At 42.7% G+C, this 26171-nt stretch overlaps 2 protein-coding genes across 6 annotated transcripts in view; both read right to left on the bottom strand.

The window, feature by feature from the left end:
• Positions 1–5776: 5776 nt before the first annotated feature.
• Positions 5777–17512, bottom strand: ENPP5 (ectonucleotide pyrophosphatase/phosphodiesterase family member 5). Its single transcript, XM_083831749.1, has 4 exons — positions 16389–17512; positions 11894–12784; positions 8684–8860; positions 5777–7116 (listed from the first exon to the last, which is right to left on the bottom strand). The coding sequence occupies exons 2-4, from the start codon at positions 12777–12779 to the stop codon at positions 6743–6745; spliced, it is 1437 nt and encodes a 478-aa protein (XP_083687875.1). The 5' UTR covers positions 12780–12784; positions 16389–17512; the 3' UTR covers positions 5777–6742.
• A 583-nt stretch (positions 17513–18095) lies between these two features.
• The window catches only part of RCAN2 (regulator of calcineurin 2), an 81899-nt gene continuing 73823 nt past the window's right edge, over positions 18096–26171 (bottom strand). For all 5 annotated transcript variants that reach the window (XM_083831776.1, XM_083831778.1, XM_083831777.1 and 2 more), the window contains one exon: positions 18096–25233. In XM_083831776.1, the coding sequence (XP_083687902.1) occupies positions 25073–25233 (161 nt within the window). In that variant the 3' untranslated portion in view covers positions 18096–25072. The remainder of the gene's footprint in view (positions 25234–26171) is intronic.

Consider the following 26171-nt stretch of genomic DNA (forward strand, 5'->3'; position numbering starts at 1 on the left):
AGAGGTGATACTTGTGTTTCCACCTTAAGCCAGCAATGTGACAAGTAACTGGTGAGAAGGAAAAAGGAAGTCGGTGAGGAAAGAACTGTTACGTGTCACTTCTATGCTGACAACTTCTAGCTTGAGCAATAAAGTATGTGGCCCAACAGTTAGAACACTGGGCAGATGCTGAAGCTTCCGTGTGTGTCTGTGGGTGACTCAGTTCTGCAGTTCCTGCACTAGGAGAGCTGAGACAGGACTACTTGCTTATCTCAAGGATGTTGATTTAATCTGAGAATCCTTGCTTGGGTTACTCAGCTTGATGGGCTGTAGTAGTAAAATTGCTGCTTCTGAACACTGTGAAAGGTTTTTTCAGGCGTAGACTGCTGAATATGTTACAGAATAAAGGTGGGTAATGCCCTGTGTACTGGCTGATGATTGTCTTCTGAAGGCTGTCATGTCCTGAAAAGGAACAAGTTGAAAATGTCATCAAGCAAGGATTCCAAACTTTTGTTTTAAACTCTGGAAATTTAAAGGAAAAGGCTATAACTTCTTTTCTGAGTTAGGATGACCTTTTATCAAAGTTCTGTTGAAGACCAATGCGAATCATTCTAATTGAACCTCCAGATTCCTTTTTAATCGCTGAGTCTAGTAAATACCCATACACAAAAAAAAAAAGGCAGGTTGATATAGATAACCTCAGTACCTCATCTTTCAGTGGGGAAGGAACATGCAATGATATTGTTAACGTTAACCCAGAAAGAAAACTACAGTTACAAAGCCCTTTTCCTACATGTTTGACAGTTTTACAAACTGATGAGTTGAAATGAGAGAGCTGTGGTAGCTGGTAGCATGCAATATGGCTTCTTGTTCACAAACTCAAATTCAATGCAATTTGGTATTAGCCACTGACGTACTCTTAGTAACTGAATTGGAAGTATGGACCTTGGGGGGGCAGGGCTTCTTCTAACTGCCTACTGAAAATAAGATAAACTAGAGTGTTAAAAATGTGCTCAGGTTTTACAAAGTCGCATCTCCTCTCATCTGAGGATTCTGTTGTATTGATTAACCACAAAATACGAAAATGAACCTATTCTGCTTTCTTTTTCCTTTTTTGAACTAACCGTTCTTACTACTTCATTATTTTTTTTTTTTTAACTCTAGATTAATCTGAACTGAGAGAGTCTCAGACCCTAGAGTTCCCTCAGAGATTTTTCAGTCTCTACTGTTGCTGACAGCATACTGGATGTTTGACAGCTGGTATAATATACTGGTAACTGGATTAAACACAGGTTGCTGCTGCTTTAGTCCCTGTTGGAAGATCCGAAATAATTGATTGCATACAGTAAGAAGCCAGGTTAATGCCTAAGGACAAAGTGAATGTTAAGCAGGGTAGAGTGCAGGCTTAGAGTTGCTGTGAAAGGGAGGATGCCTGAATTCCTACCTCAGAGGGAGTTGTTAGATTCCTGTAATTTTGCTAATAAAGGCTGCCATCCTCAGAGGGGGGTAGACGTGCTGGAGATGCTTTGTGTTGCTTATATTTGGAGAGCCACGGCAGCTGAATGATCTTCATCTTGCTGGCAGGGCTGGTAAGACTGAACTGTACTGTCCTCTGACTGTGAGGGTTATTCTGCCAGGTGCTAAAACAGATTAGCACAGCACATGCTGCGCTCTGTCCTTCCTTTCCTCCCTCCTGCCCCAGCCATCGATGTGCTTTCAGCTCCACGTGCATCACCAGGACAGGCCAGGGTCAAGGTTTCCGCCCAGATTTTAATCACTGGGAGTGTAAATGTGCAGGGGGTAGCACTCATCTCCACTAACTGCTGTAACAGATGAGGAAATGAGGTCTAAGTGCGTTGCTCCAGCTCACCCATCAATAGGAATTGCTGCAGACAACTGAGCTCTGAAACCAGAACGTGAGCAGCACGAGCTAGCAGGAACCCTTATTGCCCTGTACTTCTCTGCCATTTATCACAGAGAATAAAGCCTTACAGTGTGCAGTGGGGAAGAGTCAGAGAGCTTCAATAATTACTCAAGAAATAGGATAAAACCATTCCAATTGCATTGCTTGTTATTTTCAATCCCGAAGATGAAATATGGCCTGTGGGAGCGCTGAGTACTCTTCCTAGTGCAATTCTTTGCTGCTGGCAGGGAGGGTTTCAAAGGAGCTTGTCCACATCCAGCCCTAAAGCCAGGCTTTTCAGAGAGTTTACATACAAAGCAAGAGAATCCTGAACGTGGCCTTTCTCTTTTGAGACAAATGTAATGTATATACGGTCATTTTTAAAAAGCTGTTAGTATCTTACAGTTAAAATCCGTACAAATTACTGCTTGTGAAAATAAGCTGCTCGTTTCTTTCTGAATGGTAAATTCAAACCAACAGAAGCAGCTGTGGTTCCCCCTTCCTGAAAGCTGCGATAAAGGAGACATCCCACAACAGTTTGTGGTAACATTAACGGCTTGCTAAATGCATTCAGCTACGTTCATATAGGGCTTATTAAATTAGGGGAAGTTCTTAGAATTTAAACTAGCACTGAAGCGGAGGCTCACTGCTGGGAATTACGTTTTACAAGGACTGATGTTCCATTTCTTTACTTGACCTCCATAAACCAAGTCTCAGCACTGGATGTAGAGGCCTTAAAACACCCATCCCTCTGCAGTGGTGTCGTTTTTGTCCGCAGCTGTAGGATTGAGCTGATTTAAAATGACTTTAGGTCCAGAAAATTTGTTTAAAAGTTTAAATTTATGATAAATTCAGAAGTTGCTGGCTTATTTTCATAAGCAGTACGATTCTACACCTCCAAAGATCAGACCACAGGGACAAATGTTTGCTTTAATATGCAGAGTGCCATTCTTTATTGAAGAGAAAAACAACTCAGCAGTAGACATTTGTTAACTTAGTATGACTGAGACTGCATTATGGAAATACCATTCATTTGCAATTCTGCTATTGAATTTACTGTTTTCACTGTGCTCCCAACAATTTTTATATTCTGACTTCTAATAAATGCTTAAAATAACCTTTCTGTATTACAGACCTTTCATTTCTTGAAAGGTACATACATCGGCACAGGTAGGATCAAGACAGCATCTGTGGTGATAACTTAAGCTGGGAAGATTAACAGCAGGGCTCAAACTGCGTGTTGGTCACTGCCCCATGCAGCTCAGGATTGTCTCACATGCCTGAAGTGTCACGTTGCACAGCTCTTTGCTTTATAAAAGCCAGCTTTTGTGCCTTTGTTGTTTTTTTTTTGAGATTGTTATTTATTTTAAACAGTATTACTGCAGCTCTACAAAGGCAGCTTGGAAGAATTTCTTGATTTAAAAAATAAATAAAAATGTATTACTGCTACTGGTAACATACCTGTTACTTCTATATTCAGTAGCAAGGTAGGAAGCAAGGGAGTCTTTTGCGTAAGAACCTTGACCAAAAATTCTTAAATCCTGTTACACTTCTAGTTATTTTTAATGAAGACATATGCTATGCAGAGTAGAAGAAATATTTGGGATCCATATGATTTAAGTTCATTCTTCTCCAAGACATTGTTTTTAAATTGAGCAAGTACTCAGTGCTCAGTAGCACTACAACAAAGATATATTTCAACTTCAACATTTCTGAGCAGGAAAGAAGTATTTGGCATCTCAAAGTATGCTTCACAGGTCAATAGTGACGGACAATATCATGCACGCAAGCTTCTCAGTCCCCAAGCTTAAGCTACAAGTGGTATACGCTATACTCATATCCACTTTCCAGTCGACGTGTTCATACATCGTAAGAAGTATCACATACACAGAAACCAAACCCCACGTCCTCCCCAGCCAAAAAGGTAGCCTGAAGAATCAATCTCACATCACAAGTCTGAAAAGTTGGTGTTTTTCTCCAGTGGTATCACATGTTCTTTCAATTTCACTAAATGTACAGACACAAGCTTAAAACAGTGTTCAGCACTGTCTGGGCAAGCATCCTCACAAGGTAGCTACAAAAGAGATATCTGCAAACACAAAAAACAATGAAGGGAACATGTTTAAACCTAAACCGAAATACCTGAATGCTGAACGGCTCCCTTCGGTTTCCTATAAGCTATCATTTTACCCTCTTCAAAGAAAGGCTTTACAGAGCAGCACAGGGCAGTTAAACTGAGAAGAGTTCTCATGGTTGCGGTCCCAGCCTGCTTTGAATATCGTGTTTCCCAAACTCTTTGTCGGTGGAAACCAATTGCTTTTCTTGTCATGTGAATAAATCCCAGCAGGGCTGAGTAACGCTGACCTTGCCCCTTCCTTAAAATCAAGGGTCACCTTGGCTGACTGTAGGACTACACCTGTCACAGTAAGAAAAGAGTTGAATACATGTCTCTGAGAAAATAATGCGGTTATTTTCACATCTGCCAAAAGCATTGCTATGAAACTACTGCAAGAAAGGCAATTTCTGTTAAAGCAGCATGTTCCGAAGGGCCCCGAACAGGGTGACTGAAGAAGCTACAGAGGATGGGGGGCTTATGACACCTCGAGAGGAAGTTCATCTCCAATACTCATTGATACTCCCGTAACATCAAAATGTCGATCTGTCTTTAAACACACGCTGAGTTTGCACTGTATTTAGTTTTCAAGTTGTAAATAAAGAATAATGTAGTCAACTGCCATCCATTTTGGACAGGAGGTGGGGGAAAGGGATTAGTAACAATTTAGAAATCTAGGTTTGCTACTCAGACTTTCCAAACCTCCCTAGAAACTACTGAGAACATCACTACTGCCTCCAGTTTTCAACTTGATCCTTCAGTTTTGGTTGGTGTCAGCAAACGAAACCCAAGGCCTACGTAAGGGGCTGCTGCAGTAAGGGCCAGCTTTCCAATGTCAGGCACTGCTACCCCAGAGGTTTCCCTTTGGTGTTTTCGTAGGAAAATGGCAAGGCAAGAAAACAAAAGAGAACACGGAACAGTAACAGCAGAACTGCAGAGATGAGTTAGCTCAAGGTACAAAACACTTCGCATCCCCACACCAGGGGCTCCTGCCTTCCTAAAGCTGCTGTTACAGCTTGACCTTAGGTTGGCATATCCACTCCCTTCCCCCTCAAGCCTTTTCTCTGCACCTAGCTCTGGCCTCTGGAAACTTTCCATGTCTGCAAGACAGCTGAATGCCGTGCAAGTGTCCTGAAATGGCAGAGGAAACCAAGAGATGACTGCGCCGCAGAGAGCAGAGCAGTAAGTCGTGTGGCACTGCAGAACTGCCACCGAGGCAGTACGCTCACTTCTGAACTCACCTGGATGCCATTCGTTTAGTCAGGAATTAAGCTTAGCGAAATAAACTCTGGACTTCACTCAGCTTGCTGTAGATCTTCCTAGGCCTGCTGGCAACCCTGCCAGCTGCCGTCTGAGCTGGTTAGGCACAGCATTAGCTAGGCACAGCACATCTCCAAGGCCAAGAGGTTCCCATCTTTGCCCTCTGCTGGATGCTGCGGATAAAGCAATACATTGCTTTTACGGGAATAACAGACCGAATATTACTGTGAATTTTAAAAGATCTTTTTTTTTTTTTTTTTCCCTCCTGCAGGCATTGTACTTGGAAGCTAAACACAAACAAACACTAACTCAGAGGAAAGCACAATCGGTTTGTAAAGAAATCTGATGACTAAACAGCTTCCCTTACTTCATATCACATCTTTCATACGTACCTTAGCCAGCAGCTCCTTATCTACCATCTAAGCGAGCTCACAAAACAAAACAAAAGGAACAAAAACAAAAAAAAACCCACAACCCTAAAAACAGGGGCAAGATTAATTTCAGCAACACCCACAAAAGACTCAGAAAAACATACTTTTATTGACTCAGAGTTTTATTGACTCATAATCAACAACTTTCCCTGGCAAAGACATTCCTCTGCAAGAACAAACTCCAGTTTTGTAATTTCTTTCAAAGTGTGCTTCTTTAGTTTTAAGAGTAGGTTTTTTTATGGCTATTCCTGAGATTGTGCGTTTAATCCTAACCATATCAAACTCTAAGGCCCCACCCAGACACATCAGATAAAGCACGAGACAGCAAGCCAAGCTCACCCTAGCAAGTAGTCTCTGGTAACAGATCAGATTTTAGACCCAGTAACAAGCTCAACAGCCCTCAAGCTTGCACATGCCTGTTCCTTAACCGATTCAACGTTATTCAGAAAAAAATTTCTTATGCCAGAAATATAAAAGACCCATACATCTGTTGTGCTTGTATTGTGTATTTAAACTGCCAGCCTCCTAGGAACGCCTAGAAAATATAGTCCAGTGTACAGGAGACAGTGGAAATAGTAAAGTTCTACATTTACCTTAAAAAAAAAAAATTCAAGTAGTTTAATGCTGATTGCTAAAGGCAATACCACCTAGTCACATTCAGTGACTTGATAGAACCTAAGAGATTAATTTATATATATTAATTAAATCAGCACAAAAGAGCCTGAAATGCACTTCAGTTGATGTTATTTCCCTAAAAGCAGCTCAGAATGAGGTACTCAACATCTCATTCCTACAAGTCTGCCTACATATACAGCTTCCCAGCTGTACCTCCAAAAGATTAAGTGCTTATAAAGTGAAACAGAAACACACTCTTTCTGTGTGTCATTAGTATGTACTTCAGTGTACCAATGGATCAGCATCTGTTTTCTTTTACTGGGCGTGTTTATGCTGAACCTCTTCTATTAGTTTTTATTTGTACAAGCTTATTTTAAGCATCAAGCAAGAAACAGTACCAAGCGTTACTCTAAAACTTCACCGTGCCTCCACTGGCAAGCATTATGAATATTGTAAGAGTGGCTGGGCAGCCTCAGTATGTTGCATTTGCATGGTACTTGCTTGGACGAGGATTAAACGCTTAACAAGAAGTGCAAAAAAAATCATAACAAGAAAGCTGCCTAGAAAGACTCCGACAACAGTAGCATAGACAATTGCTCCCGAGAGTACAGGAACCTTTTCAGCAAGAATATATTTCACATTGTTGAATGAACCATTGTTTGGCAGGGGGGTAATGCCGAGGAGATGGCACAACAAGGGGTACAGATCTGTAGAATTCATGGCTTCTCTGGTGACATTCTTTCTGAAAGCAGGCCCGACTGCCAAAAAAATTGGGTGCATTTCTTGTAAGTTGTTGTCATATCCGTGATTACCAACTAGAAATAAAAGACAGGTAAAGGTCAATATTCTGAAGCTGCAAAGCAAGCACTGAACCTTTTCCCAAAACTAGCATAATGCAGGAAAGGAACATCCATCCTCATTTCTTCCTGCAGAGGTTTAATAGAAAAATTTGGTCAACAGCACAAATATCCCTTAGTAAATATCAGGTCATAGAAACATACACAGAAGACGCCTTAAAAGAGACTTAAGAGCTTATTAAAATAAACAAACAATGTTCACATGGCAGTAATTGTACTTTCAATGGCATCCTACACCCAACTATCCTCAATTTTGGTCAAGGAAAAACGCTCACTTTGCAACTGGACGAGTTTTCTTCGAAAAGTCTACGCAGAGAGAGGTTGGTTGACTCAGCAGCAGACAGACTGGAGGTCCTGACTATCTGGACACCCCAACCAGTTTTGTGCACCGCCTGCCCATCAACAAGGAAAAAGTTCATGGATCTCTAGTGCTTTTTCCTTGCAGAGGCTCTAAAACATCTGAATAGAAACCTCTGTGCAGTAACAAACAGCTGCTTTCATCAGCTATGGAGCAGCTGAAAAACTCAGTTGTCTTTCAAGCTTCATAACCTCAGCAGCAAAGTTTAAACAGATTTCAGTTAAAAACTTGTATAACTTTGTAATAACAATATTGGAAGCCTCTTCTTGGACTTCTAGTGAAACCACTTAAGAAACTTGACTATTTGGAGCGTCACTGGACATCTTCAGCACTTTGTTCACATTTAAGGACAAGGTTCTTTCAGCTTTTCAGTGGAAATGGTATGTATTCCCTGTAACATGTCACAGATCCGGCCTTCCCGTGACACTTATATCAATCCTTTCCAGCTACCTAAAGTTAACAGCTTACTGTCTCCATTCCAACTACAATGAATCTCAAAACCCCAAGGTGAAGAATGTGACGGTGAAGTATTTGGTTGTTTTTGTGTGTGTGTGTGGTTTTTATTTCTCCTCAAAATCACCTAGAAGACATATTAATCTTTAAGGTAAATGGCTGTACAGTGTCAAGATATCCAAATCTATCAACTTTTTCTAGAAATAGAACAAGGCTGCTCTAAGTGTAGACATCCACAAAAGCCGAGGGCTTTCAGAAGATATTCTTGCATTTCCGACCCAACCTTTCTCCAATAGCTCAGTACTCCCAAATAGACACTATTCGTCCTCGACAAGTTCCGTTACAACTTCTTTCATTTTCTCAGAAAGAGCTCATCAGCCTGCTAGATCTCACAGGAAGACCTCAAGTTATGTGGTCACTAAACCACATGAATGATCTTATCTCATTAAGTTTAACTTTTTGAAAGACTAAGTCCAGTTCCCTCCCCCTTAACAGTAGTGTGCTTCCTACCCCATCAGGGAAAATATGTATTTATACCTATCTTTATAAATTAAATACGTAATTATATAACTATATAAATTATATATACTTAGCTTTGTAATTTCTCCTCCCACTCTTTAAAAAAAAAAAAAAAGCGTTGGTTGAGGTTGGGAGAGAAAGTACTATGTAAGGTTTCCGACTAGGAAGATAACACTGTAAAGACAGAATACTTACACTGAAAACCATCGGACTTATTGAATACGATTTCCCATCCTTTATCAGCCACAGCTAAGATTGGCTGAATTTTATGGTTGTGTTTGTAGTGGAATCTATCTGGAATCTGCTCCTTTTTATAAACAGTCATGTTGGGATGAGCATTGGCCAGAGCTTCATATACTTCATCGAGTTTGCCTTCAAACAAACAAAAACAAAACAAAACAAAACAAACAAACAAACAAAAAAGACAAAACTATCAATATGTTTACTGAAATCATCACTACTTTAAACACAACTGTCAGGAGAAAGAAAAGGACAAAATATACTTCCCCAAAGGGTACTGTTACTTCCTTGCCTTTAAAATGCCAAATAGAGGTGCCACGTTGTTTCTTAATGTGCTTATTTCTGCTTTCTGAACTTTGCTTTCCAGTAAAAGTCAGTGAGCATGCAGGGTGCAGCAGGACAAGCTGGGATGCCAGCACACAGAAAGGAGAAGCCAAGACACAGCCAGAACATAAAAACAAGTCCAGGAATCTGTATATTGGTGCAAATTTCTCCCCCGCCCCCTAACATTTAAGCATAGATTCCCACCGAGGATTGTGCAGTGGTTTCAGCAAAAAGCCTGTTGCATATCAGCACAGAACCTCAGCTGTGTGCTATTTAAACACCTTGAGCTACACCCATGCACAACCCACACCTCTGAGTTCACCGCTGCTCCCTGCAGACCAGCTGCAGTGCTTCAAGGCCTGAAGCAGGGCTGTAAGCCATCCGCATTGTCCCTGTGACCCATAGGGATGTTTTCAGCAGCTGAGTGGGATTTAGGCCCATCCTGTCACTTTGACCTACCATTTCTAGCTAGTCCTGCCTTCAGACCCAGCTGTGCACCCTGTAAACTGAAAATAGTTTGATGTGTAAGGTTACTTATCTCAAACTGGCATAAAATGAGAATCACCAAACTTAAGAAACACAACAAAGGCCAAAGTGAGGCAGCATAAATTCTGATATAATAGACACTAGCTACAGCAATGAGGAAAGGACTCCGTTCTCGTACTTCCAGGACTACATCAGTAACAAAATTAGTTTACCTATGCCAGTCCTCTGAATGAAGTAATCAGGAAGAGAAGCCCAAAATATAAGAACTGTCATTACACTAATTTAGTTATTTGAATTAATATATTTATATTCGATGCAAGAAAAAGCCAGCATCGCCACCTGTGCTATTGGTACCACCCTCACAAACATTCAAGTAGTTAACTCAGCACAGACCAATACACTGGGATGGTTAAATGGTTATTTTAATTCACTTCCCTGGGGAAAAAATACACAGCCAGACAGTTAAAGTAGCAGAAATCTCTGCGTTTTTAAGCATTCACAATTTTTCTGAATGTCTTACTAAGCTTTATCATTCCCTTGGTTTAAGCAACGCAAAAGAAATAACTGTGTTGAAAAATAAAATCAGACCTGCGTACTTAAGTATTTTCACAGTTAAAGTGAGAATGAATCGTACTGTTTTACAATAAAATCATGGTTAGCAAAGCGGAAAGTAGCAATTTGAGCTGTGCTCAAAACTAATTCTTGCTTACTGTTAGTGTATAATAGATAACTGAACCTCTGGGCAAAAAACAAATCCAGCTTATTTCTGAAATCCATTGAAATAGCTTTTTGTTTTGTTTTGGTTTGTTTTTCTCTTTTTATACACTATTCTGTCATCTAATTGCTCCTTAAAGAGATACTTCATTTTTTTTCTTAAAAAAAAAAAAAAAAAGCATTTTACTGGATGGGAGAATCAGGTTATGCATCAAGTTCTCATTTACCACATTAGGGATGCTTCAGCACTAACCTTTACTTTTACAATAGCTCCGTTATTCGGTAGTGAGAACATCCTGGTCAGCACTACCAAGTTTGCATCCACTAGGATGGAGTTCTCGAACTCTGCTCTTCTGTCACCACCGAGAGAAACAGCGCCCAGCTACGAGCACACAAGTGTGCTTAGGCTGCAAATGAATCTCATTTTGCAGACTCCCACACTGACATTTTAGTCTGCATCAGTAAAGGAGTATTATTCAAACTAAAAATGACAGCAGCAGGCACTTGTTTACGCATTTAAAGGTCACTTAAGTTCACAAAGTACTCTCCCTGCTGGTGCATTAAATGCTGCATGCTATCCATTAGTGATGCAAATGTTAAACAAATTTTAAAACACACCTTTTCAGAAGGCCATCTTATAACTCAACTTCCAAATTAGTGCCCCTGCCTATGTTCTCCGGGCTAATGCATTAGCCCCACACGGTCATATCTTTTGATCATAGAATAATTCAGGTTGGAAAAGACCTCTAAGATCATCTAGTCCAAGCTCTAACCTAGTACTAAAGTCCACCACTAAACCATGATACTAAGCTCTACATCTACATGTTTCTTGAAGGCCTCCAGGGATGTGGACTCAACCACTGCCCTGGGCAGCCTGTTCCAACTCTACACAACCCTTTCAGTAAAGAAATTTCTCCTAATATCCAACGTAAACCTCCCCTGGTGCAAGTTGAGGCCATTTCCCCTCGTCTTATCACTTGGAATCAAAATAAAGAGCAGCACCTCTACATCAGGAAGGTTAAACAAACAACTGGCACTTCAGCAATCCTTCAATGACTGCAACCAGACTTCTGGTTTTAATTCCACCAGTACTCTTGTTCAACATTATCAGAGTAAAAATGATATGAACGTAACTGTCTCTTCAGCATGACAAGAGGAAAAAAATACTGAAGTGAACTGCAATAGCTTGTAAGTATCAATCAAATAGCTAACACAGGCTTTCTATTGATTGAAGGTCACCATCTGGTCTCAGTTTACTGTCTGAGTTATAAATCTAGTTCTTCATCTATGGCTTTAGCATCTTGATGAAAGGGAAGACACATAACATTCTGTGGCTACTCATCCGGAATGCCATTCATCCCTGATAGCACCATGAGATCATCTTACTTCTCGTAAGGCCTAAAGGATATGTGGCAGTATTACTCACACGCAGATTTGCTCACTTTCCATTTTAGAAAGTTAATCCAGGCTTTGGACAGAGCTATCAAAAATAACAAGGCAGTGATGCTGCAAATACTCCTTGTTCAAGGGTGATGCCCTATCAGCATCAGTGCTGCTACTATCACTTCAGTTAAGGAAAAAGCCTGTAAAGTTCTAATGCTCAATATTTCCTTCTGAGAATTTTAGTGCTACAGCTCCTACCTTCTTTTGGCAAAATAGCTACTGCAGGAGAGTGGTCAATGACTCGGTAGAGCTCTCTGTTCACATACTGATCAAGCTCAATGAGCCGCTCTGAGGATGACTGTGACATCCCATGGTCACTCGTGATTATGACATTTACCACATTCCACAGCTTCGCTTTCTTCAGTTCAAACATCAGGTATCCCAGCTTCTTGTCAATATCACTAATTATCGGTCCCATAAGTGGATTTTCTGGGCCCAGAACATGGCCCATCTCATCAGGCTGTTCCCAGTAGAGCAGACCAAAATTTATGGGTTCTTCCAATTTAAACCAGCCGATAAGCCTAGCAACTCTGTCTTCAAATGAAACAGATTCATTGTAGGGCATGTAGTAGGTCGGAAAGACTCCATGTATTTTCACATCCGTTCCAGGCCACATAGCTGCTCCGGTTTTGTGTCCTTCCATCTGGTTTGTTACCCATATCGGGCTGGCTTCTTCCCAGAACTTGGAATTATAGATCCCACCTTCCCGAATGGAGCTATCCATGTTGTTCACAGAGAAAGTTTCATTCAGAATAGGGTCATACATCTCATTAGCAACTATACCATGGCTTTCTGCATAGAGACCTGTCACCATTGTATAGTGATTAGGATACGTTTTCGTTATGAACACGTTAGCGACCTGTTTAACGTGAACACCATTCTCCATGGCGTAATGAAAATTGGGAGTTGAGACTTTATAGATGTAATCCCATCGAAATCCATCAAAAGATACCAGCAACACCTTGGGATGGTCTGGCTGGAGAGAGAAAGCACTTGGAAGAAATAGTAAGCAAGTCACCAGGACTCTCCAACAGCAGTTCATGGCTATGCTGGAACGTGTTCTTCCCCTCTTCTGAGGCAACATGGCACCTGCCGGGTAAATACAGAAGGTTTATTTGCATTGACCTGTTTGTCAAAGCCATGACAGTTTAAGAATGATTAGCTAAAATATTCCTTATATATGCATACCGCTTGCCTTACTAACACTGGGAACTCCAAACAGGAACAAGACCATTTATTTAACAGTTAATGATATCCTAATTTCTGAGATGGAACAGTAAGACACTATAATTTGCTGAATGAAATACAGTTCACAAAGAAACTTCCTTATGAACACCACCACCACCCATCTTCCTCCTTTCTTCCCCATGCTCCTGATATACCAGAACTTCTGCTCTTACCACTTGACAATTCTAAAGTATTTTCCGTATCCAAAGTTGTGAGAAACTGTCCTACGAGAAAGCTTTTGCTTGAAAAAGTTTAAGATGTAAACAGGGGCAGTTCTCGCCTTGAGAATACCAAAGTCCATTACCACCAGAACTTTATAACCCTCATATAAAACCTTGGGGCATTTCTTCTCTTGCACAAGTGCGGCAGCAGGCACGCTAGCATCACCTGGTAACACGGCAGGCAGGAGCAGAAGTACACGCTGACTGCACAGCTCCTGTCAGGGAGGGGTTCCCAGCTAGAAGCCACTCCAGCTTCTCAGCCCCAACACCCTGTATGGGATCTCCAAGTGTGTGCGGTACAATTTATAACGGGGAAGTGAGCAAGCAAGCTTTGCATTTCAGATACAACAGTATAGCAAATAAAGGATTTTGCAGCTTAAAAGGTGTCAGATCTGTTTGTTAGACAAGCAAATAGCATGAACATCATATTCCCAACATTTTATCTCATCTCTAACCTGATCGTAGCTTCCCTGTGTAACCGGGCTCTTCATGATCAACTAGTTTGGATGCTTCCTACCCTACTGCAGATAGCAGTACAGATAGCAGTACAAACAAGAATGTACACAAGTCATACAAGTCAGGGTGCAGTTTAAGTTCTTACAATTAACCACTTCGGTCTCCGAATGGATTGGGAAGAAGTGGTTGAAACGGTCAGTAGTATTTTAGATGGCTTACCACTGTACTACATCTTTCAGGCAAGCATAAATCTCATCGCTCATCCATTCCAGTCAAACACCACTACTAGCTGAGGGCAAAAGCAGCAAGAAAAGTATGGCAGGTAACAAGACCACTGATGCAAATTTTTGCGGGGGACGGTGACCACTAGACTCCGTACCCTAAAGCATTTGCTCCCTAGATAGAAATGCAGCACTAATTCCTATCATGTGACTCAAGGATATTGACTAATCTTATCTATGATTGGCATTCATTATCTAATAGCATGATATAGTCCGATACATAATTTCGTATCAATTAACTTGATCTCCACCCCAGTATTAAGGGTTGTATTTCCTGCCTCAGGTTCCCCCAACTCTTTCCAAACACGCTCTTTTCAAAACTCAGTTACCTAACTCAAAGCAAGGACATATTCCCTGTAAGAACACTCAAGCAGGAGGATTTCCCTATCCATAACTAACCTAAAATTTCATGCTGATGAAAAGTGTGTTCCCTACTTCTTGCTCAGCAGCATCATTTAACCACAAGACCAGATACTGTTCTATCTAATCCTGCACATGAACTTTACTCATACTACACACAGTTCCCATTGAATTTCCCATTTGTCAGTAATCCTTTTGAACCAGTCACTACTGAAATTCAGCTAGAAACCAGTGACTGTGCCACTCAGTACACCAGTGTGCTACCCAGTAAATCTGCATGAATATTCTGGGTGCATACATACCCTGGTTAATATGAAAAGCCAGTGTAACAGGCACCTGGATATTACTACAAAGATGGAAAAGTGTTTGTCATTTTGGTAGAACACAAGATATACTCCATTGGCTCTCATTCCCCAGATAAATCTCTCCCCCTATGCATGCCCTGACTGGTATGTCTCCTGAAATCCTAGCCTGGACCCTGCTAAGAACAAACTGACCCTTCAGAGGCATATTCCTGCTGCTGGCCCGCACCGCAGACCCAAAGGCAACGGAATCACAGAATCACAGAATCACAGAATCATAAAGGTTGGAAAAGCCCTCCAAGATCACCTGGTCCAACCATCCCCCTACCACCAATGTCACCCACTGAACCATGTCCCTAAGCACCACGTCCAACCTTTCCTTGAACACTCCCAGGGACGGTGACTCCACCACCTCCCTGGGCAACCCGTCCCAATGCCTGACTGCTCTTTCTGAGAAGAAATGTCTCCTCATTTCCAACCTGAACTTCCCCTGGCACAACTTGATGCCATCCCCTCTAGTCCTATCACTAGTTACCTGTGAGAAGAGGCCGACCCCCAGCTCCCCACACCTTCCTTTCAGGCAGTTGCAGAGAGCAATAAGGTCTGCCCTGAGCCTCCTCTTCTCCAGACCAAACACCCCCAGTGCCCTCAGCCGCTCCTCACAGGACTTGTGCTCCAGGCCCTTCACCAGCTTCGTAGCCCTGCTCTGGGCACACCCCAGGGCCTCGATGTCCTTCTGGTAGTGAGGGGCCCAAAGCTGAACGCAGTACTCGAGGTGCAGCCTCACCAGAGCCGAGTACAGGGGGATGATCACCTCCCTGCTCCTGCTGGCTGCACTATCCCTGATACAAGGCAGGATGCCCTTGGCCTTCTTGGCCACCTGGGCACACTTCTGGATCATGTTCAGGTGAGCATCAGTCAGCACCCCCTGAGCCTTCTCCTCTGCACAGTTTTCCAGCCACTCTCCCCCAAGCCTGTAGTGCTGCGTGGGGTTGTTGTGACCAAAGTGCAAGGCCCGGCACTTAGCCATGTTGAACCTCACTGGCCTCTGCAAGACAGAACTGCCCGGTCTCACTCCCTGCAGGACTTCTTTCAGCTGGAGCTCCAAGAGGACGGGGCGCACATGCTTGGGGCCCGTTTGCCCTCACCTCCCCCTGCCCCACGAAGCCTACTGGATGGATGAGCTGCAAGTCCTCATGGATGAGCTGCAAGTCTAGGGAAGGACAGGCACAAATTTAACCCCTCACAAGAGAAACTGGGGCCATACTTCCGAGCTTTCCACTTCAAGGTGCCAGCACCTGGGGGAGCTCAGGCCCCTTGGGGCTGCTGGGCCTGGAGCAGAGGAGGCTCCGGGGGAGCTCCCCCATGGCCGTCAGGACCCGCAGGGAGGTGCGGAGAGGCCGGAGCCGGGCTCTGCTCGGCGGTGCCCAGGGCCGGGCCCAGAGGCCCCGGGCCCAGCCCGGAGCCCCGGCGGCTCCCCCTGCCCCTCAGGCAGCACTGCTGGGCCGGGCGGGTGCCGGAGCCCTGGCACAGGCTGCCCCGAGAGGGGCCGGGGGCTGCTCCTTGGAGAGCTCCCCGAGCCCAGGGCCGTGGGGCTGGGCACCCTGCTGGGGCAGGGGGGGACAGGGGCACCCAGGGGTGTGCCCAGCCTCAGCCATGCCCTGATACGAGCTCACAGCATTCTGGCACTGCCACAGGGGACGGGGTGGCAGCCCTGGGGCCCTGCCAAGATGGCAGAGCAGGGAGCACCCTGTCATTCACCATCATGTGCGCGAATTAGTGCCTTCACCCCATGACTCCGTCTTTCCCCCCCCTCTCTGCAGATGCCTGCTGTGCCAGGCCGTACCCAAGGCAGTGGCAGCTTTGCCTGGCCGCACTGCGCTGCTGTGTCCTCACGTCCCGATTTTCTCCAGCTTTCAGGAGCCCAGACTTGTGTGATGCCAGCACAGGGCCAAAGGCGGGGAAGTTGAGGGTTACGGTGCCAGGACGTCCCATGGCATTACTTTCAGTAAACAAGGGCCCAACCCAGGCTAGCTGTACTTTGAACTGACTGTAAATGCAAGAAGTAAAATTTGCTTTCAGTTTCTGCATGTCTGCAAGTGCTTCTTCAGTTGGGGAAAAAAAAAAAAAAAAAGAAAAAAAATTAATCCAGGTGTTTTTCTGTCTTTTTTTTTTTTTCTCCTTTTCTCCTCTTATATTCTGAGGCTCTAAATTTGCTATTTTTGTTCAGGCAGATACATACTTTTTCCCATGTTGTGATGTTCAAGACCCATAACCATGCCCTGGAATGTAGAGGAAAATAAGTTTATTCTCTTAATCTCTCTAGAAACTGAACTGAAGGGGTATACCATCTTTACTATTTGAGGATCTGTACTATGTAGAGGTTCAAACCCCACACCTTGCATATCTGCACATAAATCTCATCCTGCTTCACGGCAGGATGTGGCTTCATGGCAGGTGGTAGGAAACTATTATAGCTTTCACTCATGCGTAGGAACATGCTACTTCTTAACCACTTTATAGCTGGCACTGCTTAATTTATATGCCTTTCTAGTTGCAAACAAGCAAAGAAGACACTTTTTTGCTGTTGTGGTGGTTTGGAGTCTTTTTTTTTTTTTTTTTTTTGACTAGTCCACACAGGATGAACTTGCTTTTTTGTTGGTGGTAAACCTACTGGAGGCTTCTGATCTCCAATGCTCCGTTATTAATAACGTGGCAGAAAAGGGTTGCATGCAGGGCTGTAATCCAGGTAAGTTTCTGGCTTTCCCCCTCCTTTTTGTGTAAAGTTAGGGCTTGGCTTCATGAACTTGCGATGATTGAGCTGGCCAGGCTTATGCAGTAACGGGCTCGCTCAAGCCTGGGGCAGTGGCAATGTCTGGTCATTGTACCTAATCATTTAAAACAAGGCTGATACCTTCCTCCACTTAGAGCCAGCTCTAATTAATTACAGTAAGGGACAAGAATCTTTTGTTTTCTAAATATATATATATATATTTAATTCCTTGTTGCTGTTGTTTTGCTAAAGATACAAGGCAGACTAGTAGAAAACTGTAAATACGTACTGCTGCTTGCATTGGCAGGAGCTGTATGCACGAGGCTTTTGTACATGGGAAACTGAATTAGCCCTTACCTGTTGCATGAAGCTCAGCATCTGATTCCTGACAGTGATCTGACAACAGAAGCTTCAGAGAAAGGGGTAAAAAGGAAAAAGACATTATAAAATTGCACCTGTGTGTACCGTGTATATTGAAATTTCGTTGCAGTGTGCTGTCTCCCATTGTTGCTCTGATTAACTAGGAAAAATAGCACTCACATTCACTGTCAGTTCAACTTGAATTCTGGCCTTCCATCACTCGGATCAAGGGGTCTGGGACACTGCAGTAGTGACCTGCACACTTCGGCAGTGGCTGGAGTTAGTCACTAGAGGTACAGGTCTATATGGATTTAAGGTACTGTTCTGAATACCTGGAAATAGTAGTACTTGTCTTGGATGCAAGAAATAAATCATCCGCTTAATACTTACAAAATGAAAATAAAGCATAGACGAGTCTGCTAATTCCACCAAAATGTTTAATACCATAATAGATTTTCACTGAAGTACAGAGCTAATGTGAATATTTGTACAAAATATGTGGTTAAAAATAGTATTGATTTATAATATATACAGATATGTCACATCTGTGTCAGAAATGCAGACACTTGAATGAGAACATGATTAATGTTTTTAAGTCTACAACAACATACATGAAATATTTCTGCAGCTACCCACAGTAGGACAAGTTGCCAAGTCGACACTTAAGGACCCATCCGTCATTACAGATGACGTTCCTTTCAAAAGTTTCTGAACAAAAACTGCTCCAAAATGGATTCAGAACATTCACCTCCATTAACCGAACAGTGAAGAGAACACATCTCTCTGACACTAATGCGGACACGACTTTCTCGTACGAGATTAATGATCAGTTACAATGATTTATTAAAACAAGGCTGCTGTTCTGGTGTGTGATAATAGAGAAGTTTAATCCTTGGTGGATACTCTTACTGAGGTGAGCGAGGAAGCCCCTGGCTCAGGGACAGCAATGGGCCCTTCTTAATACAGCTCTCAATACATGGATTTAAATCCTGAATTCTGTCTTAAGGTCCTGAATGCCTTCATTTTCCATTAACTTTGAGGCTGCTCAGCACTTTTCATCCTTACTCTAGCAAGAATCTCACCGACAAATGTCCCAGATTCTAGGATTTGTAGCCACTGCACCAGTGCCCAATCCTGTAGTAAAAGGATCCACAGATGACTCATACCGCAGCCCCAGAAGCTCTGTGTAGCAACTAACAAGTTGACAAAAGGGGGAAGAGATGAATTAAGGTGGTTTTTTTTTGTTTGTTGTTGTTTTTTAAATGCTTTCCGAGCATCTCTGCAGTGAAGACAGTTTGGGGCTCTTGCCTTTGCATGAGGAGTGCTGCCGCTATTCTGCCTCCAACAGTGCAAGCTCCCCTCCCCTCCAAGCCAAGTACACCTGACATGTCAAAAGGCATGTGGGAAAGAGCTTTTACAACACTTCCTCCCTTGTAATTTTACCCCGGAATGCAGCAGTCTAAATGTATTTAAAAATAGAGCACAGCTCACTTTAGAAAAAGAGTTTCCTTTTAAGAGGAGCCCAGAATAATGAAAACCGCTGAACTTCCTCCCAGATGTGCTAAAACAAGAAAAGCCACATCTTGGTTTGGTTTGGTTTGGGTCTTTTTTCTAACACAACTAGTTATTCAAGAAGAGTTGCACGAGGATGAGTGTGAGGGTCTGTCTAGGACTTCATACCTGGTTTTGCTTTGTGGTACAACAGAACTAAATGTGATTTCTTGGGCAGAGGGGAATCGAGGAATTGCAGAGGTCTTAAATTCACACTAATAAATGATAGAAAGCAAAAAGTGGCTAAATGCTTAGTGTTAAAATGTGCACATTGAAGGAGCAAAACTAAATTCAGTAAAGATTGCTTAGAAGAGGCAATCTAAAAGCACTCTGATCAGGGTATCTGTAATAGCTTACTTGTCTCCCCTCATCCACAGACAGCTGGTTCCAGTCCCCCAGATCCACGACAGATACTGCCTTCCCTACAAGCAAGCTGTTTCAGTAAGTCTATTGGTAGTCCTACCTACAGATTTCATCGCTGGGCAGTAAAATAATGAAGGACTCAGCCCCTGTGAGCTGCTGAATCCATTTGAAAAAGCTGGGCTGATCATCAGGAGGTGAGCTGATAACTACAGACCCCATTACAGAGCTGTAGTGTGGAGTCCGGACCTTCAACACATTCTGAACTCACCACTTCTCTTGCTTTGACTCTAACTTTAGGACAAAAAATAAGTAAAATAAATTGTTGTACAAGGAACAGCAATAGCCACGCTACCAGTAATGAAGTCTACAGAGCTGCAGCTGTTAAGCAGTCAAGGCATGAGCCATGCAAGCACCAGGCCCCTGCTGCAGCTGGGAGAAATACCTCCAGCTCCCATTATTCGGTGTCACGCAGGATTAGGTTGCACATTACCACTTGCATGCCCAAATGCCCAGTAGAAATAAATATTGCCTATTTGTGGGTACAAATTAAGTGCGTACCGAAGCCATACGCATACAGCCATAATTTCCTTGAAGCTGTTTGAGATCCTTTGGCCACGCAGCTCCCTACTGCATACAAGTGAAGCCTTGAAACTTATTTCCAGGTGTTGCATCCAGTGCCAAGCAAGACAGAGAAGCCACGATCAGCACGTAGGCAATGCAAGATTTCAGTCCCATCCGATACAGAACCTTACAGTGGTTGGGGAAAACTCATCTGTTGCTCAAACGTGAAGAATAATCAGGCCTTCTATGGTGCCTTTTATCTCTAAAGGACTCCATAAAGAGATGACTATTAACACTTGTTCTAATCAAAACACATATTAAGGCCTGTCTTTTCAAAAGGAATCAGTGAGCTTAGGGCTTACATTTCCAATGAGACGTCTTCAAGAAATCCAATTTTCAGAGTCATGAATAATGATCCCTGGAGAAACTGGGTCTTTTCAGCTGGACACCCAGATTTTTTATTTTTTTTTTCTAAGTGCGGGTCGTCATAAGATCAAATATAAGAACTTCATGAGCGGGTTACTCAACAAACTCATCTCCTGCTTTCCAATCGTTTGGAAGATCCACTACAAATTAACACAAGACACTATAAAGAGTCACTTCCAATTTTTATAATGATTAATGCTAACAGAACTTTTCCCACGGCCTCGGCATTAGTTGGATGCCATGTTCCTTAGTCAAACACTCCTGCCCACTGTATTTATCATTCTTTAGCACAGAAAGAGCCCCTTTGTCTGCCAGAGATGTGCTTTTCTCACCCGGGACCATGCTGTATTCTTTGTTAGCATACACCCAGCCAAATCCACAGCGAACCAGTGCAAGTTCACACGACTCAGTGAAACTGCAGCAGTTTAAAATGGAATTGGCAGACCCTGCCAATCACAGGGCTATTTTGCCCCCTAATTTTTTAATTTCAACTGAAACGGAGTTTGACCTCTGTCAAACATTTCAGCCATTTCAGTTCTACCAATTAAGAGGGCAGTGGCATGTATCGCCCTAGTCAGTTTATCGTGGTTTACGTCTTTTAAATGCTGCTTTTCAAAATGCCAGCACAAACAGAACACGAAAATATTGTTGCCATATTTATTTTTTAAACTAAGCTCTGAATTATACAAGTGTAAAAGTGGTTAATTAGCCAATAGCTTTTGAACACTCCTATAAAACACGACTAAATAGAATACTTCGATAGTATGTACACCGTAATGGAAAAGCTAACGTGATTTGTCACAGTGCTCGGACGTACCACTGTACTCGCGTCTTGCAGGACGGCTGTCACTTACTCTGTACAAAGAACAGTCTTTTTGCAGAAAGCTTTTTCGCTGCTGCTGAGTGTGGGGGGAAAAAGAGCAAAATAAAAACAACCTCTTCACCCCCCCCAAGACAATTTAGAGCCAATAACTGTTAAAGAAATGGACTGCAATTTATCTATTGGGCACATTTTTAGAATATAAAGGATGTTACAGTAAATACGCCTGTACTCTTGCTAAGGCTGAGGAAGGGATGCTCTTGCCGTGTTTTCTTGATGAAAACAAAGTGTAGGTGAGTCGTACAGCTGGGCTCGGAAGGGGGTGTTGTATTAGCTTACGTCCAAAAATCAAGGCCACAGAAATTCCGTATCCTTCTGATCTGAAAATGAAAAAGCAGATTCCAACACGCCCTTTCTCCGTGCATTTTAAATGTTTCCGTGCTGTTAGCTGTACTGAGGAAGTCATTGGTAATTCCTGCTTTCATTTCCAGCCAGCAGCAGCAGCCACCCAGCAGAGGGCCCCAGCACATCGCTGCCCAGGCTCGGGAAGGGAAATTAAAGAGATGTCAGCTATGTCACCGTGCACCACAGGCTGCAATGTAACACAGATTTCACTCCCATTTATATTGCTACAGGAGAGTACTTCAGCTCTGTGGACACCCTAGGAAAAGTGCAAGTCACAGGGACAGAGCTGGTGGATGCTACACAGGAGAAGATTCCCCCCGAAGCGGGGGCTGTGTCTGTGAATTACTGAATTAAATAGGACATTTGTTTTCCCAGATGGTCAGCATTTTTCTGAAGGAAGCCTTTCGTACCAGACAAGAAACAGCTGTTAGCAAAATACCAGGTGCTCTTAAGAGAGTCACAAATGCTGTTACTTTTAGGATAGGGCCATAATTTTTTTAGGTACTGTGGAATAATCTGTGATGACCATGTTTAACCGTATAACGGTGAGATATAAACATTTATCATTATTACAACAGGCTTCTGCATTTTCAGGCTTGTAACTGCATTTCTGTTCCTGTGCTTTAATCAATAAAGCTGTGTTCTGCTCCCTCCTGGGTAGTGCTACATAGTTTATGAAGAGTAGTCATTGAATCAGACCTGTTTTTAAACCTGTCTGTAAATGCACTTTTGGGAAAGAACATTTAAGACCCAGTGCTTTATTTGCAGTGTAGTTTTACATCATTGGAGGCCAAATTCCACAGTTCAGAACCAAATCTCTCCAAAGTTTGAGTACATGGATATAAGGACTAGATTCAGCCCTGACATTTTTACATGTAAAAAATCTAAAGTATCGACTTTGGAGAAGATCTCTGGTCACTGACATCAGTTGAGGATGTGGCCAAGAATTTCTTTCATACAGCATGTATCAACAAAAAAATCTTAAGCATTTAGATCTTACTCTGTTTGCATTAGTCTAAAACCAATGGAGTTCAGCGTTCTGTATGTTCTCAAACCAGACAGTGGTGTTACTCCTGAAATACCGCAGGTGGCCTCTGAAGGTATCTTCGATAGGAACATCAAATTCGAGTCCTAGGACAATCAGTAACAGATGATTTATTTAAATCAATTCTAAGTGCAGCACTGAAAAATAATCCAAGTGACACCTCTAAGGAGATACTTGAAGACAACTTTACTCAGATATCATGGAGATACTAAAGCCCCGTTTTGGTTCAGCCTCTGCTGTATTTAACGTGCTTCTATTAGTGTAACACACACACGACGATGTCCATAAAGTAGTAACAGTTATCACGTTATAGATACACGCTAAGTAAAGCACTAACTTCAACAGGAATATTTCAGGGGGCTGTGGTGGTCAGAGAATAAACTATATGAGAATGGAAAGTCCTTACTTCTCAAAATGTCCTCCCCATGCAAGATCGAGAATGGCATCTCCCGTCGCCACCAATAAAGCAACACACTTTTCTTCTTGGAAGTACTGCAGAGCCAATAAATACCACGACAAGGGTGACTTGACCTTTCCGCAGCTTGTAGCCTCACTAAGGAGGGAAAGGAACCCTCCCTCGGGACCCTGATCGTTAGGTTTTATGAGAAAAATCTTGATTACGGAGCCTAAGCTGACTTTTCCAATCCTAGAGCGAGCTTCCAAGATTTATATGCTTATTTTAACTTGTAAAAGACTTTAAACCTTGGAATCTCACTGTGCCATTTTATAGTCACTTTCGGGAGTACAGCTGCAGCTAATTAGCTTAAAAATCCCACTGTATCTTACACATATGCTCAATTTTCTGCAGTATTAATTTCAGTGGAACTACTCATGTGCATAAATTAAGCGCATGCTTAAGTATATGCAAAATCTGAGCTCAAATGTCTAGAAAATATGTTCTCAAAATGACAAATACACATGAAAAAAAATCATCATGGAAGGTCTACCAGACAGGGAATCCAGTATCTGTCTGCCGTTGGCCATGATGAAAACACAGAACAATTTCTGTAACCCAGTATACATTGCAAGTGAAAGAAACATGCAGGACAGAGTGAAAAAAGGGGACTCGATTGCATGCAGTCTAATTTCAAGTGTGTAATTATGGTCCTGTTTTCTTTGGCCTAAAAAAAAAAAAAAAAAAAGGAAAGAAAAGAAAAGAAAAAGAAAAACAAAAGAACACCAACTAACCTCTCCTCACCTCCACAAACCCAAACTGCATACAGCTCAAGAAGGGCTTTAAAGCACAGGAAACGGGGAGGGGAAAGGACTGATTATTAGGGATGTACAAGTAATTACTACGTTTCAGGGCTATTCAACACACCACTAGGAAAGCATTCAGCCTTAATCATTACTGGAACTTACAGCTATGACAGAGAGCAATGAATCCCATCTTAAATGAGCAGACAGGTTCTCTTTCTTCCTTAAACTCAGAGAGAAGTACCACTCAGACCTTTACGGAAGATAAAATGACAATCCTTACTGATATTCTGTCTCCCTCCTCCTTAGAGAGAAAGGCTGAAAGACACCAAACCCTTCAGCAAGCTGCTGCCTCTCCCCTCAGCCCAGAGAGCTCTGTGTCACATCCCTACCACCATTAAGGACCGGTTCACTCTACAGCTGTTGGTGGAAGAGGGCATTTTTCTGTTTCTAAAAAGGTTGCAAGGATAATATTCCTTAAAAAAAAAAAAATCCAGGGGGTTGAAAGGCCACCAAACTGCTAGATTAAAAACAATTCACTCCCCTTAAAAAAAAAAAGAAAAAAGGGGAAAAAAAAAACTGAGGTCTGCTGGGGAACTGAGGGCAGAGAAGCAGGCTCCTTGATGAAGGGCAGCAGCAAGTATTGTGGGAGTTTCAATATCAAGCCTGATACCAGCCTAATCACCCGCCGCGACCGATCTCTCTGGTGGTGGCGTTTCAGCATGCAAATTATAGCTGTGGAAAATCCTCAGACTGAACCCCTCCCTGCTTCAGCCTTGTTTTGTCCTTTCCAGAAAACCTATTAGTTGGTGTGTGATATGGTTACATATTACAAAGATCTCTTTTTTTTCCTAGCCCTTTTGTTACATAGGCTTGATTACTGAGAAGGGATTTCCATGAGCTTAATGTCCTGGTACTCAAAAGGCGATGGCTGCCTTTCAAAAAAAAAAAAAAACAATAATAATAAAGCAAACGAAAAACCACAAGAGCTGTGCTGGAGGAGAGAAGTGCTGCTTCTGCTGGAGAGGCTCAGTTAGATACAGGAGGTGGCAGACCAGGGCGCCGAGTTTGAATGATTTTTGGCTTTGGAGAATTCTTTGGGTCCTCGTCTTCCTCCATGTCGCTGTCGCAGACGTGCACTACCACACTGGGAGTGGATTCCGTTCCTGCGTGCAGCTCGTATTTCTCTCCTGGAAGCAGAGGAAAAACAGATCAAAGGCCAACAGTTTGAGCAGCAGCACAGATCGTGGCACTTTCAGATTCCTACCACCACGTAGGGCAGATGTTCGTGTGCTGCTCCTACCCGTAGGTGAGGGCAGGCATGGCTAGATTACACCTGCTACATCGTACCTACTGTCACAGCAGATTCTGGGGATCCTGCCCCCAAGCACTGGCTGTTGGTCTGAAATAATAAAAGCTAGCAACAGGCTGGGACTCATGGAGCAAAAAGGAGCCCAGTGAAAACCAATTAGAAGTGAAAAACCACTGGTGTTTACAGTGGTGTTTTGCACCAGTAGTAATGGCCAATGGCGCTAGAAATAAATGCATGAAGAGAAGAGAGAAAGCTGAAGTTCATGGGTAAGAAGAGGGACTAGAACTGAACCTCAGATGTATCTGGTCCGAAGCCGTATGTCAGACCTGCTGGGGTGGGGCTACTTTTTTCTCTTTCGGTCTAGAATTGCTCAAGTAACACCTGAAGGTCCACTGGATTCTGCAGCTTGTCAGCTCCAGACTGAAACATCAAAACTTGGTCCAATGTAGCTGTCTATAAAGGGATCTCCACAAATAAATATATATACAGATACCAGATGGATTTAGAGATTCAAGGCTCCTTACCTGGGGCTCTAACAAATTCTGTCTCTATAGATAAGATCAGAGTACTCTCTGTAAATGCTCATTTGCAGGCTAAATGCTTAAACGGTACATTAGATTTTCAAACTGTCTACGTTCCTTCTTGAAGTCCCACCCAGCACTCCAAGGAGGAAGATGAGTATGTCTTAAATGGAAACAGATGCAACGAGGTTACCTGAATAAATACACAAAGGAAAACGAGGATCAGACACGGGACTTTCAAGCCAGCATTCAGTCAGCTGGCACTACACGTGTCGGACTGTACACAGCATGTGAG

The sequence above is a fragment of the Anser anser genome (genome assembly GCF_964211835.1).
Source record: "Anser anser genome assembly, chromosome: 3".
In the NCBI taxonomy this organism is placed as follows: Eukaryota; Metazoa; Chordata; class Aves; order Anseriformes; family Anatidae; genus Anser; species Anser anser.

What these genes read in the sequence shown, in the direction of transcription:
- ENPP5 (XM_083831749.1), bottom strand. Translation starts at nt 12,779, where the DNA reads ATGTTGCCTCAGAAGAGGGGAAGAACACGTTCCAGCATAGCCATGAAC. An exon ending in AGCTATTTTGCCAAAAGAAG is followed by an intron (nt 8,861 to 11,893) that starts GTAGGAGCTGTA and finishes GTTTGTTTGAAG; the next exon opens with GCAAACTCGATGAAGTATAT. An exon ending in TAAGTCCGATGGTTTTCAGT is followed by an intron (nt 7,117 to 8,683) that starts GTAAGTATTCTG and finishes TTTTATTTCTAG; the next exon opens with TTGGTAATCACGGATATGAC.